Source organism: Budorcas taxicolor, chromosome 2 (assembly GCF_023091745.1).
Source record: "Budorcas taxicolor isolate Tak-1 chromosome 2, Takin1.1, whole genome shotgun sequence".
Taxonomy (NCBI): domain Eukaryota; kingdom Metazoa; phylum Chordata; class Mammalia; order Artiodactyla; family Bovidae; genus Budorcas; species Budorcas taxicolor.
In genome coordinates this window covers 164,499,645-164,516,809 of record NC_068911.1, presented here as the reverse complement: position 1 = coordinate 164,516,809, position 17,165 = coordinate 164,499,645, and the positions used below count along the sequence as shown (strand labels likewise).

Here is a 17,165-nt window from a genome sequence, read left to right as displayed (position 1 = left end):
CAGGTTCCTGAGTGACAGGTGAACGTGGCATTTGGGGGAGCGGGGTCTGGCAGCGGGGTTCAGCACAGATGGCTGACCGAACAGCAGCAGCGGAGCCCCCAGCTCGCAGAACCACGGAAATCGAAATCAACTGGGCCTGCCCCAAGAAGCGGTCATGGTTGAAATCTAAGGATCAGCTGCAAGGGTTCCCTTTCTCCAGTGCAGGTTTTACTAACGTCAAAGGATTCCATGCCTCTTACGGAGCTGTTTGGCTCACGTTCGAGTGACGTGGGATTTGACATGGGGGCAGGAGGAGGATGTGCATCGTGTCCTGTGAATAGAAGGGGAGAGTCCAAGAGCTTCCTCACTGCGAGCACAATTACCCAAAAGCCAGGGTCCTGGGAGAGCCAAATCCGTTCCGTCTGTCAAGGCCACTAACCTGCAAGGCTCGTGTCTCAGAGAGAATCAGCCACCGCCCTGCTCGACCCCCAGAAGCTTCTCATGTATCATCTGGTTGGGGTGAGAGCCCACTATCTCACTTCACTGCCCCCTGGAGATGCTAGGGACTTAGGTTTGAATCATCCGGGCACACTCTCAACCCCAGCTGTGATGTGAGTTATCTTCTCTTCTCAGAAAGTCCAGCAGCAACTAACACAACCCCTGTCTTGTGGAAATCATTTCCATTAAAAGCGAAACCAGGCTCTTATCAGAATTCACAGAGGAAGCGTTAGGCTGGGGATCCCACCGTAGGGTAAGAATCATTTCCATCTCACCAGCGAGGTGGGGGATGACAGCTGGTATTAGCTCACCCGGGAAGGATGCTTTTCAAGAGGCAGGTGCGGGCGGGAGGGAATGGGTGCCTGGCCCACCTTTCTAGGCTGGCAAATCAGGTTGCGGACAAGCCTGAGCATCTCCATCTCCAGGCTGGCACACTGGGGGCCTCTGTGCCTTCCCCTGAGAGCTGCTCTGCCAGGCTCCCCGAGGGCACAGAAGGCTGAGGATGCAGAGGTGCACACAGAAGTGCTCAGGAAGCCTTAGAAGCACTGCCAACCCCCTGGGGTGCTAAAGCTTCCCGGCTCCTCACACCTGTCCAGGCAGCTCCTCCATGAGAAAGGCCTCATTACACCCTGTCCTAAACCCTGTATGCCCTGGCAAGCAGTCAAACACCCAAGCCTTTTATTCAAAAGAGGAGGAAGCCTCTGATTCATAACGTGTGTTTGCTTCTCTTACATAAGCACACCTCTCTTCCAGAGCTAGTCCCTCTCCCAGATCACAACTACCATCCTTTTTTTTGTTTTTGTTTTTGTTTTCAAAAAGACCAGTGTGTAGAGAGATGCTTACAGACCTTGAAACACCCTTAAAAACAAGCACTGGGCAGCGGCTAGAGACATAAAGATGAACAGATGCTGTCCTTAGCCCGAGGGAACTCATAGTTTCAGAGAAGGAGACAGGGAAGCGAATGGAAAATGTGAAAACGTGAAAGCAATGTGAAAACGTGATCCAGACAGGTGTTGGGTGTAAATAAGATGCTCTGGGAGCCCTAAGCGGGAAGGCAGGAGGGGCTGGCCAAGGCAAGCTTCTCTGCAGCAGGATTTAGAGTTTCAGTCTTCAGCTGCCTGAAAACTTAAGACAGGTCTATAGGGGTGGAGGTCCTCCCTTCTGTAAGAGATGAGCCTGGATAACAGGCAAGCAGAAAGAGCCAGAGGGCAAGCTTCCAGAGGTCGAGTGGGAGCCACGTTCACTTTCTGAAGTTATATAAATACCAGTCTTCAGCCTTTGCTGAGGATGCATCCTGGCTATTCTGACCAAGAGCTGAAGCATCAGCTACTTACCAGTGTTCACTGGAGGGCGCCGAGCCGCGAAGGCCATCCCAGCACTTGGTGCCCAGCGCCCTGTCTGCAGAGCATACACCCCTCCTCCCTCGAGTTGCCCCATCAGAGTTTCCTTTTACAGCATTAACTTCTGAGCTGTTCGAAATGCCTGAACTGGCTCAGGCTGCCTTTCTCTAATCCAAACTTCACCAGTAATAGATGGGAGATTTTGATCTCAGTCTGACTTGTGTGTCTATTTCTCAGTGGGTTCAGAACTCAGATGGGGGAGGAGTGTGATGGAACACATCCCTTGAATCTCAATGGAGTGGGCACTGGCTGGCCCTCAGCTCTTCTTCACCAAGCATGCCTTTCACTCTGATCACCTTGTGATTCTGGACTGCCCTTCCCAAGCAGCCTGCTTTCACTAACTCCATCTACCTAAGAACCATCAGGCTGGGTATTCCTTTAGCCCTGTGTCAGCTTACTATGCCCTTGCTTTCATCTGACTGAAGTTTCTCATAAGCACATAGCAAGTGAAAGTTGCTTAGTCGTGTCCAACTCTTTGTGACCCCATGGATGATACAGTCCATGGAATTCTCTAGGCCAGAATACTGGATTGGGTAGCCATTCCCTTCACTGGGAAAGTAAATCCACAGCCCAGGGTCTTTTAGTTCCTCCCCAACCCAGGAATCGAACCAGGTTATCCCGCATTGCGGGCAGATCCTTTACCAGCTCAACCACCAGGGAAACCCAAGAATATTGGAGTGGGTAGCCTATCCCCTCTCCAGCGGATCTTCCCAACCCAGGAATCGAACTGGGTTCTCCTGCATTGCAGGCAGATTCTTTACCAACTGAGCTACCAGGGAAGTTAATTTACTATGCCCTTGCTTTTCTTGCTGAAGTTTCTTGTAAGTGCAGAGCTCTTCACAAATTCAGCTCTTCACAAATTCACTAAGCACCTCTAGGGTAGAAGAAAGTTTGTCTTCCACAGCCCTCAGGCTCCTTTGTAGGACTAGAAGCGGTGGTTGTAACACTAGGAGCCCAAGAAACATCTGTCCAGTGAGGGCTGGAAATCATGTCTGAGTCTGTATTTTTAACAACTTCCAGAATACTACTCCCTGCATTCCTTCTAATTTTTGAAAATTATGAGTAAATGACTATGTGACATGCCTAAAGGGAGGGTGAGCACATGAAAGTTTAGGGTTATAATAACAAGCTGCTCAGCAGACCTACTCCAACACTTAATGATATGCGTTAGTTTTTATGTGTATGCTAACAAGACACAAACAGTGATCAGCTCACACAAGTGGGTGTAATTAATGTTGTTTATATACAACCAGGTCAAGTTTTCAAGTCTCGTCCATGCCTTGGGATGCATAAATGTGGACTGTTTTGCCTGATTCCACATGAAATTAAAGTGTGATCACTAAGTCACTCTCTCCCTCAAAGAAAGGACTTCAACACCCTCTGACTGGGAAGTCCTGTGCCCCACGCCCCCCGAGAGCTGGCACCCGAGGCTATTCCCTCCCCAGCCTCACTCCCGGAGCCTCTCAAGAGAGCACAGACCCTGGGCTGTGGATTTACTTATAAATGAGATGCACACATGGAAATGAAAATCCTGCTTATACGATTATCATGAAGCTCGTAAATGGAAAAAAGGGGGAAATCTGACAGAGTGATAAATACTCTTCAAGCCTCCCTGGTTCTAGAACGATCTCCACAGCTTGTCCACGTTCAACCAGAACGCTGAACTTCTAGTAGAAGCCTCCTGTGCTGTTTATCACTACCCGAAAGAGAAGGGTAGCGATTCTTATGGTGGCAGAGATGACATGGCTCCCAAATGGCTACCGCTAGGTGAGCCCGGCCGACCGACCTCCAGACCTCTATGCCCACATGCTTATTCCACATCTCGACCTGTTCTGTCTCCAGGTGGCCCCTCAAACTCAACTCTCCTCTCCGAAGGTACTTAGGTACTTCTCAGCTCTCCTAATCTAAGGTACTTCCTTGTCAGTCGTAGTACTGCATCAATGCACGTGCCCGAACCTGAAGCCTGAGTCCCTAATTCAACTCTCCTCCCTTGGACTTCCCTGGTGGCTCAGTAGTAAAGAATCTGCCTGCCAGTGCAGGAGACACAGGTTCAATCCCTGGTCTGGGAAGATTCCACGTGCCTCAGGGCAGCTAAGCCTGTGCACCTCAACTACTGAGCCTGTGCGCCACACAACTGCTGAGCCCACATGCCCTAGAGCCTGTGCTCTGATAGAAAAGAAGCCCCGGCTCTCGCCGCAACTAGAGAAGAGCCTGCATAGCAAAGAAGATGCAGCAGAGCCAAAAAACGAAACAAAATACCTCTCCTCCCTCAGCACCCGCGCCCCTTCCTTCCACATCTAATTAGGACAAGGCTTGCCAATTTGTCAAGGCTTGCCAATCTTCCTTCCTCTCTCGATCTGTAATTTTCTACCTCCCCACATGCTCAGTCTCAGGTTTGGCCCTCATCATCTCTCTCCTGAAACATAAGCTTTCTTTTTTTTTTATTTCTTCTCTTTCAGTCTACTCTCCATGAGGCAGCCAGTAAGCTCTTACTAAAACACAATTCCGTTCATGTCCGTTCTGTGTCTGAAATGGTCCCATGGCTCCCATGCCCGCTTCTGCAGAATTCGAGCCTGGCCCCTGCCCTCTCCCCTAGCTGTCCTCTCTCATCACACTCCACAATCTGGAACAATCGGAAGCTGTCCAAAGGTGCCATCTCCCACCTCTTCCATGCCTGCAATAGCAGTTTGCCTGAAACGCACCCCCCTTGTGTTCAGAGCCTGGCTAGTCCCTCAAGCTTTTTAAAGCCTTGTAATGCGCACCATCCCTGCACGTCGTCCCTGATCCCGAGATGGGGCCCGCCCTCCCCCGTGCGGTCTCACGCACCCTGGGACAGCTCTGCACCATGCATTTACTGTGCGGTCTGCTGGTTCCTGCACTGCATGGTAAACCTGAGAACGGGGACTGTTACAGCACCTACCACATACCTGCTTTCTGTACTTAGTAAACATTTTCTGAAGACAGGCTGAATAGAGGACCCTGTGACTAAGAAAATACAGACCAAGTCTCCCAACACATCCAGCCGCCAGATCAACAGCTGTCTCTTGTGTGTAAGTGAGGACATAAGGGACAAGACAGGAAGAGCCAGACAGGATGGTTATGTCCATCCTCCTTGTTGTTGCTCAGCTGCTACGTCGTGCGTGACTCTTCACGATCCCATGGGCTACAGCACGGCAGGTTCCCCTAGCCTCCACTATCTCCCGCAGCTGGCTTTTATTCATTTCCATTGAGTCAGTGATGCTTCTAACCATCTCATCCTCTGCTGCCTCCTTCTCCTTCTGTCTTCAATCTTTCCCAGCATCAGGGTATTTTCCAATAAATGGGCTCTTTGCATCAGGTGGCCAAAGTATCGAAGCTTCCGCATCAGTTCTTCCAGTGAATACTCAGGGCTGATTTCCTTTAGGGCTGACTGGTTTGATCTCCTTGTTGTCCAAGAGACTCTCAAGAGTCTTCTTCAGCACCACAGTTCAAAAGCATCAATTCTTTGGCGCTCAGCCTTCTCTATGGTCCAACTCTCACACCCGTACATGACCACTGGAAAAACCATAGCTTTGACTAGATGGACCTTTGTTGGCAATGTGATGTCTCTGCTTTTTAACATACTGTCTAGGTTTGTCATAGATTTCCTTCCAAGGGGCAGGCGTCTTTGAATTTTCCATCCTCGTTATCTGGCACCAATTATCATACTGTACAAAAATTAAACAACAGAGCTGGAATGCTCATTTCTTACGAACAACATTACAGAGAAGGAACAGAAACATGCTTAACAATAGTTTTAAATGCATAATTCAACAAAATACACTGCTGCATAGAGCAGCAGGGGTAGGGTTGGGGAAGAAACGCCACTGAGCTTCCTCAGAGTCGCGCTTCGCTCTGACAGTTATGACTTCAGCACACCCTACCAGACAGCGGAGCCAGCGTCTCTGCACGTGGGCTCAGGAAGGCGGGGTGGGTGGGATGAGATCTGACTGTGAAGAGGCTGCCGAGCTTGCAGAGGTGGGAAATTAAGAACCACTGCTCTTTCTGCTTCAGGCTAATGAAAGCTACCCGACTGAAAACAGAGTAAGGGGACTGGGGCTAAACAGATCCATTCCTTTAGGCCCCCAACTGGACCTGCCAAGCATGGTGCTAATCAAAGGAATAATTTGGTTAATTGCATGAAACCATCCCGAGAGGTAACTGCGCACAAGCGCTCTTTAGGACCCAGCCCAGTTTCCCAGTGCAGTGCTGACGTGCTGCTGAAAGCTGAGTAAGGAGAGAACTGCATCTCATTTAGGCAGGGCTCAGCATATGATGGACCACAGGTCAACTCTGGCCTACCACTTACTTTCTGCATGGCTCATGAGATAGGAATGGTTTTTACATTTTTAAACGATTCAGAAATAATCAAAGGAAGAATACGATTTTTTGACATGAAAATTATATGAAATCCAAAGTTCTTAGTGTTCTTCTAGCTGTATTGGAACACAGCTGTGCTCATCTGTCTGTTTGTCCCTGGCTGTTTTCACACCATGGCAGCAGGGCTGAGTAGCTGAGACAGAGACCAGATGGCCCACAGAGCCTAAATCAGGACCGATGCTGAAGCTCCAATACTTTGGCCACCTGATGTGAAAAGCCAATTCATTGAAAAAGATCCTGATGCTGGGAAAGATTGAGGGCAGGAGGAGAAGGGGGTGACAGAGGATGAGATGGTTAGATAGCATCAATGACTCAATAGACATGAACTTGAGGAAACTTCAGGAGAGAGTGCAGAAAGGGAAGCCTGGTGTGCTGCCAGTCCGTGGGGCTGCAGAGTCGGACACGACTGAGTGACTGAAAGACAACAAGAGTTTTTATCTGGTTGCCGTGCTGTATCTCACTGGGTGCGCTGTTTGCTGAACCCAAGGTAGGCAAGGCATGAGCTAAGAGGCTGGAAGAAGACTTAAGGAGCTGTAGGAACTGCAGACACGTTTATTTTCTCCTGGCTGATGCAGCAGCCAGAACATAACCTAACCTAATCACAAGGGCTTTCCAGGTGGAGCTTATATATGCTTACAGAACAGAAGTAGCCAGTGGCCAAGCGAGTACCTCGTGACACACACGTGCAGTGCTATAAGCGATCTCAGCTGTGACGTAACCATTATTTACAAAACTTGGGGCAAGAGCAAGAGGCTGTGAGGCAAGAGAGTCTGACCATGCCATCTTGGCTAACTTGCTCTTTCCCTAAACTGGTTCCCTACTGGAAGTCTGCAGAGCCTGCCTTAAAGGCTGGGCAGGGTCAAGGTCATCCATGATACCTTCTATGGCAGCCTGGGTCCCAAGGCATTTAAAAACTGTTCCCACCAAGTTGATCTTTATAGTCAGGTCCACTCAAAAAAACTGCTTTAAGTTTGGGCTTCAAAACTGAGCTGTGTGGGATCCATATAAGATGCAGCTGAGAATTTACTAAAGGTTCTATTAGTTTGGAGGAATTTGCCTCCAAAGTTAAGAAGATGGAAACACCAAACTTTCTTCACTACAACTTTCTCTAAACCCAGAAAGTCAGCGGCTCAGCAGGAGCTGTTCACATGCCCTGCCCGCCTTCAGGGACTCCAGACGCGGTGCTGTCTCCCTCCCGCAGTCATGCTTGCTTCTCTAGAAACCCTCACACAGGGTGGCCTCTAAGTACTCTCACCTGACTGAGGATGGGCAGGCTGGAGGAAAAGCACCAGAAAGCTGTAGTTTCCTGAAAACAGTCAGTACTCCCTAAGATGTCTTTGTTTAGGGGTGCTATTTGGCACCCCACCATCCTCCCTTGCCGATCTTTCTGAAGGAAATGGCTCAGGCCACAACTCCAAAAGGAGTTGAGGCCTTGTCATCCTATCACATTGGAGTCAGGCAGGGTCACTTTCACCCCTAGGAGGGAGCAGGCCACCAAGACTGCACACTTTTTAAGAAACGAGAGTGGTGTGTGTTCCCTGGTGGCTCAGTGGTAAAGAATCTGCCTGCTAATGGAGGAGATGCGAGTTTGATCCCTGCGTCAGGAAGATCCCCTGGAGAAGGAAATGGCTATCCATTCCCGTATTCTTGCCTGGAAAGCTCCACAAACAGAGGAGCCTGGCGGGCTCCAGCGTATGGGTCACAAAGAGTCGGACACGACTTAGCAACTGAGCACTTGTCATAAATAAATACAAGTATCTGTGTTAAATTCTAGATTTTACATGGCAGCAGAAAAGGGGATAGTTTTCAACTCAACCAACCAAAAAGCAAGTAGAACGCGCTCAGCACCTGACCTGACCTTTGGGGCAGAGAAACAAAGGTATGTCACTTCCCTGAGCTAGGACCTCTCAGCAACCCGACCCAAAGGCAGTGCTTCCCGGTGTGTTTCACACCACAGTTCACACAGAACTTGCTAACACTTGAGCGTACACTGGGTAAGTGCACAGGACTGCAGGCAGATGGTCCCAGGGGACAAGAGCCAGCCCAGGTGGCCTGTAGCTCGGGGAATACATTATCTCAGATGTGGGCCAGGCAGCTCTGGAATAAGCTGCTGCCTGCAGTCACCCGGTGATCAAGTTGCTCTGTTTGGTAGTTACTGTGACCGCCGAACCAGTCTCCCCTCGACTCAACAAACAGGCCCCATGCTGGTGTCCTCCACCTCACTCATTATCATCAGGGTAAACTCACGTCTTGGAAAGGGGAAATTTCTGGCTTAGCAGATTTCTTCTGCATTCAAGGGCATGCAGCACAGATGTTGTCTCCTCTTACAGGAGGGCAGAAGGACGTATTTTTTTTAAGACCTGCCACCAAAAATGTGGACACAGTGAACTGGGGCACACAAAGCATGAGAGAGCAACTCCAAACAGCAGGCTGTGCCAAAGGCACTGGGAAAAATGGATTTTTGTGAGGGCAGATGCAGGCAGCAGGCAAAGGGGAACAAACGCAGGGACTGCTGGACGGGCTGTCTGGTTGATTTATCAATGATCTTGCCAGGAACCTGCTGCAGGAGACCAACGTGCCCCTTCTTCCAGAGCTGTAGTCCACAAACTTGTTTTCTGGTGTGCCGTAAGTCTAGCTGCATCCTACTCTTTGCAACCTTATGGACTGTAGCCCACCAGACTCCTCTGACCATGGGATTGTCCCAGCAAGAATACTGGAGTGGGTTGCCATTTCTCCCTCCAGGGGATCTTCCCGACCCAGGGATTGAACCTGCCTCTCCTGCACTGGCAGGTGGGTTCTTTACCCACTGAGCTGGAACCAAGGAATCAGCCGCAAGGGTGCAATTCCATTATTTTCAAACCTTAATTAACTGGAACCTAATTAGGACTTCAGGGTTTCATTCTCTCTTGGAAGGGAAACCTCTCTTTCTCAAGTCAGCATGGTGTAAATGGAAGAGAAGTGAATGAAGAGTTGGCTATCTGGATTGCGTGCATATAAGAAACTCAATTAACCCTTGAGGACTTCAGCTTCTAATCTACAAGTTGAGAGGGCTGATGGAATACAAGTATCTCAAATTATTTTCACTGGGATTGACATATACACACTATTATATATAAAATAGATAACTAATAAGGACCTACTGTATAGCACAGGAAATTCTACTCAATACTCTGTAATGACAATATGAGAACAGAATCTAAAAGAGTGGATATATGTGCATGTATAATTGATTCACTTTGCTGAACAGCAGAATCTAACACAACACTGTAAATCAACTATTCTCCAATAAAAATAATTGAAAAAAATAGTTATTTTCAGCAATAAAATTCTCACTCTAAAACATGCCAACAGATCAGTAACAATCTGAAACTGTGATCATTCTTCTACATTGACACCTCCTAATGCAAGTTGAGATCACTGATGGTCTTTTACAGTATTTAGAGTATTTAACATATTTAATTCAATCCAATTTTATAACGATCTGATGGGGAAGGGTCTCTAAAATGGTGTAATGGAACTCTCTCATTTGATGTGCTTGATGTGATGGTGGGTTAGCTTTTCCAGAAGCTGGATGAAAAGGGGAATCATACATAACTAAACATTTGTTTAACTTAATTTATATAATGCTTTTGAACTGTGGTGCTGGAGAATATGCTTGAGAGTCCCTTGGACAGAAAGGAGATCAAACCAGTCAATCCTAAAGGAAATCAATCCTGGATGTTCACTGGAAGGACTGATGCTGAAACTGAAGCTTCAATACTCTGGCCACCTGATTCAAATAGCCAGTTCATTGGAAAAAGCCCTAATGCTGGGGAAGATTGAAAGCAGGAGGAGAAGGGGACGATGGAGGATGAGATGGTTGGATGGCATCACTGACTCAATGGACATGAATTTGAGCAAGCTCCGGGAGATGGAGATGGACAGGGAAGCCTGGTGTGCAGCAGTCCATGGGATCACAAAGAGTCGGACATGACTAAGTGACTGAACAATAACAACAAATTTATATAAATGCATATACACTCACTTTTAGGATTTCCCTGGTGGTTCAGACGGTAAAGCATCTGCCTACAATGCGGGAGACCTGGGTTTGATCCCTGGGTCAGGAAGAGCCTCTGGAGAAGGAAATGGCAACCCACTCCAGTACTCTTGCCTGGAAAATCCCATGGACAGAGGAGCCTGGTAGGCTACAGCCCATGGGGTCGCAAAGAGTTGGACACAACTGAGCGACTTCACTTCCCTTCACCCTCACTTTTACAAAAGAGTATGCTAATTAGATTTTTACATACTTTTTTCTGATAAACTATGTATACTTCATTGCCTATAATTTATCATTTTTGTTTCATTAAAAGAGAGAGCTTAGATATCTATAATGCAATCTGAGTACAAAGTTCCTCCTGAATTTTATGATTTCCCCCCCTCCTTTTTATAGTCATCACACCCAAACAGCACAATTTCTGAAGATTCATCTTCATCAAGTGTTTGCAAACAATTTAACTTAGTTTTCACAGGAACGGCAGCTTTTTAAAATGTTCTTACTTGATCAGTGTACCTAATATTCCGTTACAGTGAGTAATTATAACATGTACAACCGGCATAGCCAGGATGGGGGTAAAGAAGGCATTGAAACACACAGCTCCCCTGGAGGGAGCCGAGGGAAGGGAACACAGTCCACGTGTGCAGCTCACTGGGGTGCTGGTCACTGTGTCAGGCGGAAGGGACAGCGAGCGCCAGGTGAGGAGTTTCAAGTGGCAGATGTAGGGCCTGGGGAAGGCGGGCAGGGATGGAGAAATTAATGTTGGTGTCCTCAGCATCTAACTGATAGCTCAAATAAGAAATAAGCTTCGCTGGTGGCTCAGAGGTTAAGAATCCATCTCCAAGACAGGAGACGCAGAAGACCCTGGTTCAATCCCTGGGCTGGGAAGACCCCCTGGTGAAGAGACTGGCTACCCACTTCCAGTATTCTTATCCATGGACAGAGGAGCCTGGTGGGCTACAGCCCATGGGGTCACAGAGAGTTGGACACGAAGAAGTTAAAATAAGAATACAGGGGTTCATTCAGGAAGGGATTGTGGAAAGAGAAATAACTAGGAGGGTGGGCAGACTCCAGGGAATGCCAGAGTTGAGCTGAGGGAAGAGGCTTCTGCCACAGGACCAGCGGGCTCATGTCATGAGGCCCCGGGTGTCTGCGGAGTCGCGAGGGAGGCGGTTCCCGCCTGCCTCAGACGCCACTGTTTGAGGGCAGAGACTGAGGAAAGGACAGAGGGACAAGCCCCAGGGCTGCCATGCTAATTCTCGCACACACTGGGCTTTGGCGGAAGTCAGGTCTGTGGGCGGCGTTGAAAAGAGGAAGCGACTGACCTGATCCAGACGCAGTGCGCCGTCCGCAAACCGCTGTCTGCGTAACTCCTTCGCGATTCCGTGGAGGTTCAAGACAGCCCGGTGCACCTCGTCACACGTGTGCTCGGGGGAGATGGCAGGCAGCTCCCTCTCCGGGATTCTCCTGGTCGGGCTTTCAATCATGCTCTGCGCGTGCTCGTAGCTCAGTTTGGTGCAGGAGCGGATGATGGTCCGGCCAAACCATTCAGCGAGGATCTGCAGAGATGGACGGATTGAGAGGGAGAATTTTTTTTTTCCTTCAGTTTTTTCTTTCACGCAACCATTCATCTGTACACATTCTACAGAGACTGAGGAAACGAGGAGGGACGAGCACCGGCTTTTTTTTTTTTTTTTTAAATCTGAGCACCCCCCACCCCTTCCCCCTTTACCAGCTAAACCATTTCGGTCGCAACTCCAGAGACAAGGCTTCTTGAAAACACCTGTCTGAAGGGTTACTAGGTGTTCCCCAGTGGGGAACAGGGAGGGCCCAGCCCACAGCTGTCCATACCATGAAAATTCGAGGGCACACAGCTTCTACCTGAAGAGCTAGAGACCCCTCTGGACACCCTCTCCTTACCTTTGAAGGAAGAACCACTACTCTTTATAATGGCAGCCATTAAGCACGGGGAAGTGAAAAATAGAAACCACTCATGTTTTTCATTGGTTTAGTGCAAAGAGCCTTATTATGAAGAGTCTTGGTCTGGAATATCAGACTTTAAAGTTCTTAAAAAAAAAACCCTCAAAATATACTTTCTGAATTATTTTAAAAACTACTCTCATCTCAAAATACAAGCAACTCAAAATATTATGCTGATGACTCTTCTGCTATGGCAAGCGGGTCCCGACTTTGGTTCTCAGATGTGTGTGTGTGTGTGTGTGTGTGTGTGTGTGTGTGTGTGTGTGTGTGCACGCGCTGATGACTCTTCTGCTGTGGCAAGCGGGTCCTGACTTTGGCTCTCAGGAGATGTGTATGTGTATGCGCTGAACGCAGGAGAAATTGTAGAGGCAATTCCAGGGACTGTGTGTATGTGTGTGTGTGTGTGTGCGCGCACACGCGCGCATGCACTGAATGCAGAAGAAATTGTAGGGGCAATTAGAGAAACTGTCCAGCAGTCCTGGGGGAAGCAGTGTGTGCAGGTCCCCAAAAGAGCCCCTTTCAAGGTCAGCCCATGCTTGTCCCTCCGTCATAGCCATCTTTCCTGAAGCTTCCCACCCGTGGAGCTGCTCCAGCCTCCTCTAGGATGACGGGGCCACGACCTCTTCATTCTTGTGGTCGCAAAGATTTCCCCTGGAGACTCAGCTTGTTTCCTTTTCTACGACTCATTCCAAACCCAGTCAGTCAATCCTCCTCCTTCCGTGTGTCAACATTTTGCTGGACAGTCTGTCTTTAGCTTGGGGCAATGTCCCTTTTCATTCAGTGCCACTGCTCTTTTTTCACACACTCCCTCAGACATCCGGGTCAGAGGGTATCTGGCCTCTTGGGGTTTTTGTCCCCTTTTCCTAGAAGACACAGGAAAGCCCTACATATGTACCAGGGGTCACCACTGCACAGAGGGTGGGGAGACTTGGATCACCCTGACTGGGCATCCATTTTCATGTAAACTGGTGAGTCAAGAACTACTTTAAAAAGCTAGTGACAGCTCCAGGCCCTCTCCCTTGAAGTATTTATGGACAAACTTTTGCAGTAAGTTCCACGAGGTTCCTAGATACTCTGCCACCCCGACATCCACATATCCTGGGTCTAAACAGCTCAGTGGCTCCCTCTAAACCCTCTTCTGTAGTGCTGGTCCCTGACCAGGGGCCATTTTGAATCCTGCGGAGTTCTTAAAACATATTCACTGTAACTTGGCAAAACCTGAGGTCCCCCACTCCTGATCAAAACTTGCTAGCCACTCACAAGGGTGGCACTGCTCAGTCTGAGCTGCCTCTTCTTCCTCACTGGACCCACTGCCCCTTCGGTTTGTCTCCTCATCTGTCAATGACAACTCAAACACCAGCAAACCTGGGACTCAGCACTGATGAGAAGCTTCCCACAACTCTGTCACCTTACTTGGGCCTCCCCTCCCTTAATGCCTCCATTCCAGAAAGTCTGCACCTTCTTTTTGAACATACGAAGGGCTGAAGTAGGAGCTCTAAAGAGCCAATAAGAACTTCCTGGCCCAGAGATGGCCAGGCAGCTTAAAAACAACCCATTGATTCTGGAAGTCACACCTGACACACGGACTAAAAAAACTCTCAGGCCAAGAAACCACATTGTGATGAAGTGGCAAGGATGCCCACAGCCCCCTCACCCACTGAAGGTCAACAGGAAAGCAGGGACCTGACTGGGCGGGGGTGTTGGTTCCTGGGGCCAGCACGCCTTACAGAACGGGAGGAAGGCCTCTCTGGATGGGACACCTCATTAATTTCCAATTTGGAAACTGAATTCACATCAACGCCCGGTTTGTAACCAGGGCCAGTGGCAGAAGACAAAAAGACAAAGAGTTTTTCATGGAAAAAGCAAAAAAGCCACGAGGAGCTTCGTAAACAGAACCCTTCAGAGAAGAATCATGGCCTTCCTCTGCCATTCATTTCATCACAGGATTTGGGTCACTCTCTTTCTGCAGGCGGCAAGCTTCCTGCGTACACTCTAGGACACTGCTATTTAGGATGTTGGATTAAACAGCATGCCAATATCCACTGAAGGTATCCGGCTGGGGGAAAAAAAAAACCTAGTTAGAAAGGAGAAAATATTGCCTACCTCAAGATCTACTTTCTGGTACCAGGTAGGACAGGAAGTGGCTTGACACCGGGGACCACCTGGCTCTGCTTGGTGGCAGAGCTATCACACCTCCGACCCTCTCAAATCTTTCTAACACACCTGGATGTGTGTGCATGCTAAATCCCTTCACTTAGGGCTGGACTCTCTGACCCCATGGACTGTAGCCCACCAGGCTCCTCTGTCCATGGGATTCTCCAGCCAAGAATACTGGAGTGGGTTGCCATGCCCTCCTCCAGGGGATCTTGCTGACTCAGGCATCTAACCTGCATTTCTTATATCTCTTGCATTGGAGGCAGGTTCTTTACCACCTAGGAAGTCCAACACACCTGGGAGTATGTTATTTGGCCCATTTTACATTGAGAGAAGAGGTTGGGGATTTGTGAAAAGTCATGCTAACTCCTAAGTGGAGGCCAGGATCAGATCTGTGCTAAAGACCTAAGACTCAAAATCAAGTGTTATTTTTTATTATAGCTTGCTGAAGGTCACAAAAGAGACAGACAGTGAAGTAAAGAAAATAAAATATTGACTTTCTATTTAATAGATACAAAGTCATGGGGAAAACATATCATTTGAAAACTATTAATTTCCATTCAAATGTATTTAAAATTTTAAGCTTCTAAAAAAGTCAGTGTCTCATTAAGAGATATTTGGTTCAAAACACTGCTAATGGGGTTAATTTGTAATTTTAAGTAATTAGACATAAAATCACTTCCACTACAGCTTTGGGCTTCTGTATATAAACTATTTGGTTCAAAAAATATATCAGAAAAATGAACTTCTTTACAAAACAGACTCACAGACACAGAAAACAAATCTGGTTACCAAAGGGGAAAGCAGGGGAGGGATGGGAGTTCAGGATTAGCAGATACACAGTACTGTATATAAAACAGATAAATAACAAGGTCCTACTGTATAGCACAGGGAACTATATTCAATATTTTGTAATAACCTATGATGAAAAAGAATACATATATTCATATATATATATATATAGCTAACCACTTTGCTATACACCAGAAAATAACACAACATTGTAAATCAACTATAATTCAATAAAAACAAAATGTAATAGGAAGAAAGAAACAGTTTCCTGATTGGAACAAAACCAGGCTGCTGAGATGATCAGGGGTAGGAGGGTGCACGGATTTCTGCCTCTTCTTACTGTGAACACAAGGCAACCCCCCTAGAGTAGGGAGGGCCCAGGGGTGAAAAAAGTCAAAGATGCCAAGAGTAATGTATCCAAAAAGAAACTGGGCAGAAAGAGGCAGTGCTCGAAGACAGTGAGGAGAAGCCGACGGCAGTATGTCTATGATGCAGAGGTGCTGGTGACTGCAGAGGGCAGAGGTAGTGAGGGGGGTGGCTCGCGAGGAGCAAGCAAGGGGGTCTCCTCTGCTGGGCCCACTCCTGGCCAGGCCAGTGGTGACAAAGTGAGGCACAGGTCCCTTCTTAAAGAAGAACAGAGAAGACCATGGTAAGATCAAAGAGTAAGTGACAAGATGGAGACACTGTCAGCCACACACTCCTATTTAGACCTAGCTGTGTCCTCTCGTGCTGTGGCCCGGCTGGGCCTGTTACCCAAAAGCTGGGTTTGCCTCTGGGTGGATGTTGAACCAGAAGATGCAACCAAGCCAAAGAGCGGGAGAAGGAAGGAGTTATTACTTGTGGCAAGTAAGGAGATCACTGGGGATCTTTCCCAAAGAAATATCGTTGGTTTTTCATCTGTTTTCCAGATATAAGGATACCTTTCCCCTTAATCTAATTATAACCTACACCAACTTGGTAAATTATAACTTGAGGGTAGGACTGAGACATTAATCTTTTGTCTCTACCTGATTCCTCTAAAAATGGAAGATTCTAGATTCCCAGCAGCCTTATCAAGTACTCTTAACTAGCGCACATGCAACAAAACTAAAGGAAATTATCCAGTGAAGCTTCACAGAGTATAACTACTGTGTGACATATAACAACAAATATCATTGCTTGCTTTAAGTCTACTGCTAAAAGCACATGTATGATGTCTGTGTGACAATTCAGTATAACTGATACAACATATAGCTTATAAAATGTTTCCCTATTAACACACCTCTGAGCTTGTTCACTGTATCTGATGAGTAGGCCACTACTTATAAACAAAAAGGAAGCGTGGCACCAGGGAACATGACGGATGCCAGGCAGCAATCACCCTTGCATTAAGGGACAAATCTGACCTACCAAGAGATTTGCAATCAAAAGGAAAAATGATAAAATAAATTTTCACAAACTCAGTTAGGTATTGGGAAGCCATTCCAGCTAATACATGATTTACCTTAAAGTTTATAGTGACCGAAGTGGCCTGTTTAGTGGCCTATTGAATGTATATCTGCTTTGGCTATTAAGGAAAAAAAATGCATTAAAAAATAAAAAACTAGAGGACATCATCATTCACACACAGGGCTTTGTGAAATTTATTCAGTAAGAACGATGAACTCAGAAGTTTCTATGATACAAAAAGTCATCCTCTAGAACTGCGTGGTCCTTGATATATTAACAGCTGTTCAAGGAGGAACTTATAAGACATACTGAATGCTGGGTTTTATACCTGATGAGTTTCTAATATGACTCACCTCATGATGTATATGAAAAAAAATTAAATCTCCTCTGAAGGATCCTCTTCCCAGTTTAGAGAAAATGGTTTGGGTCGGGGGCTCTTGGCTCAAGACTCTGCCAGTGAAGCTGCAAAGTTGCTATTAACTGCCTCTCCTGCTGTGCCTCAC

At 47.4% G+C, this 17,165-nt stretch overlaps 1 protein-coding gene across 3 annotated transcripts in view; it reads right to left on the bottom strand.

Moving 5' to 3' along the window:
- The window catches only part of DIS3L2 (DIS3 like 3'-5' exoribonuclease 2), a 360,246-nt gene that overhangs the window by 71,454 nt on the left and 271,627 nt on the right, over positions 1-17,165 (bottom strand). For all 3 annotated transcript variants that reach the window (XM_052655148.1, XM_052655156.1, XM_052655165.1), the window contains exon 13: positions 11,634-11,867. In XM_052655148.1, the coding sequence (XP_052511108.1) occupies positions 11,634-11,867 (234 nt within the window). The remainder of the gene's footprint in view (positions 1-11,633; positions 11,868-17,165) is intronic.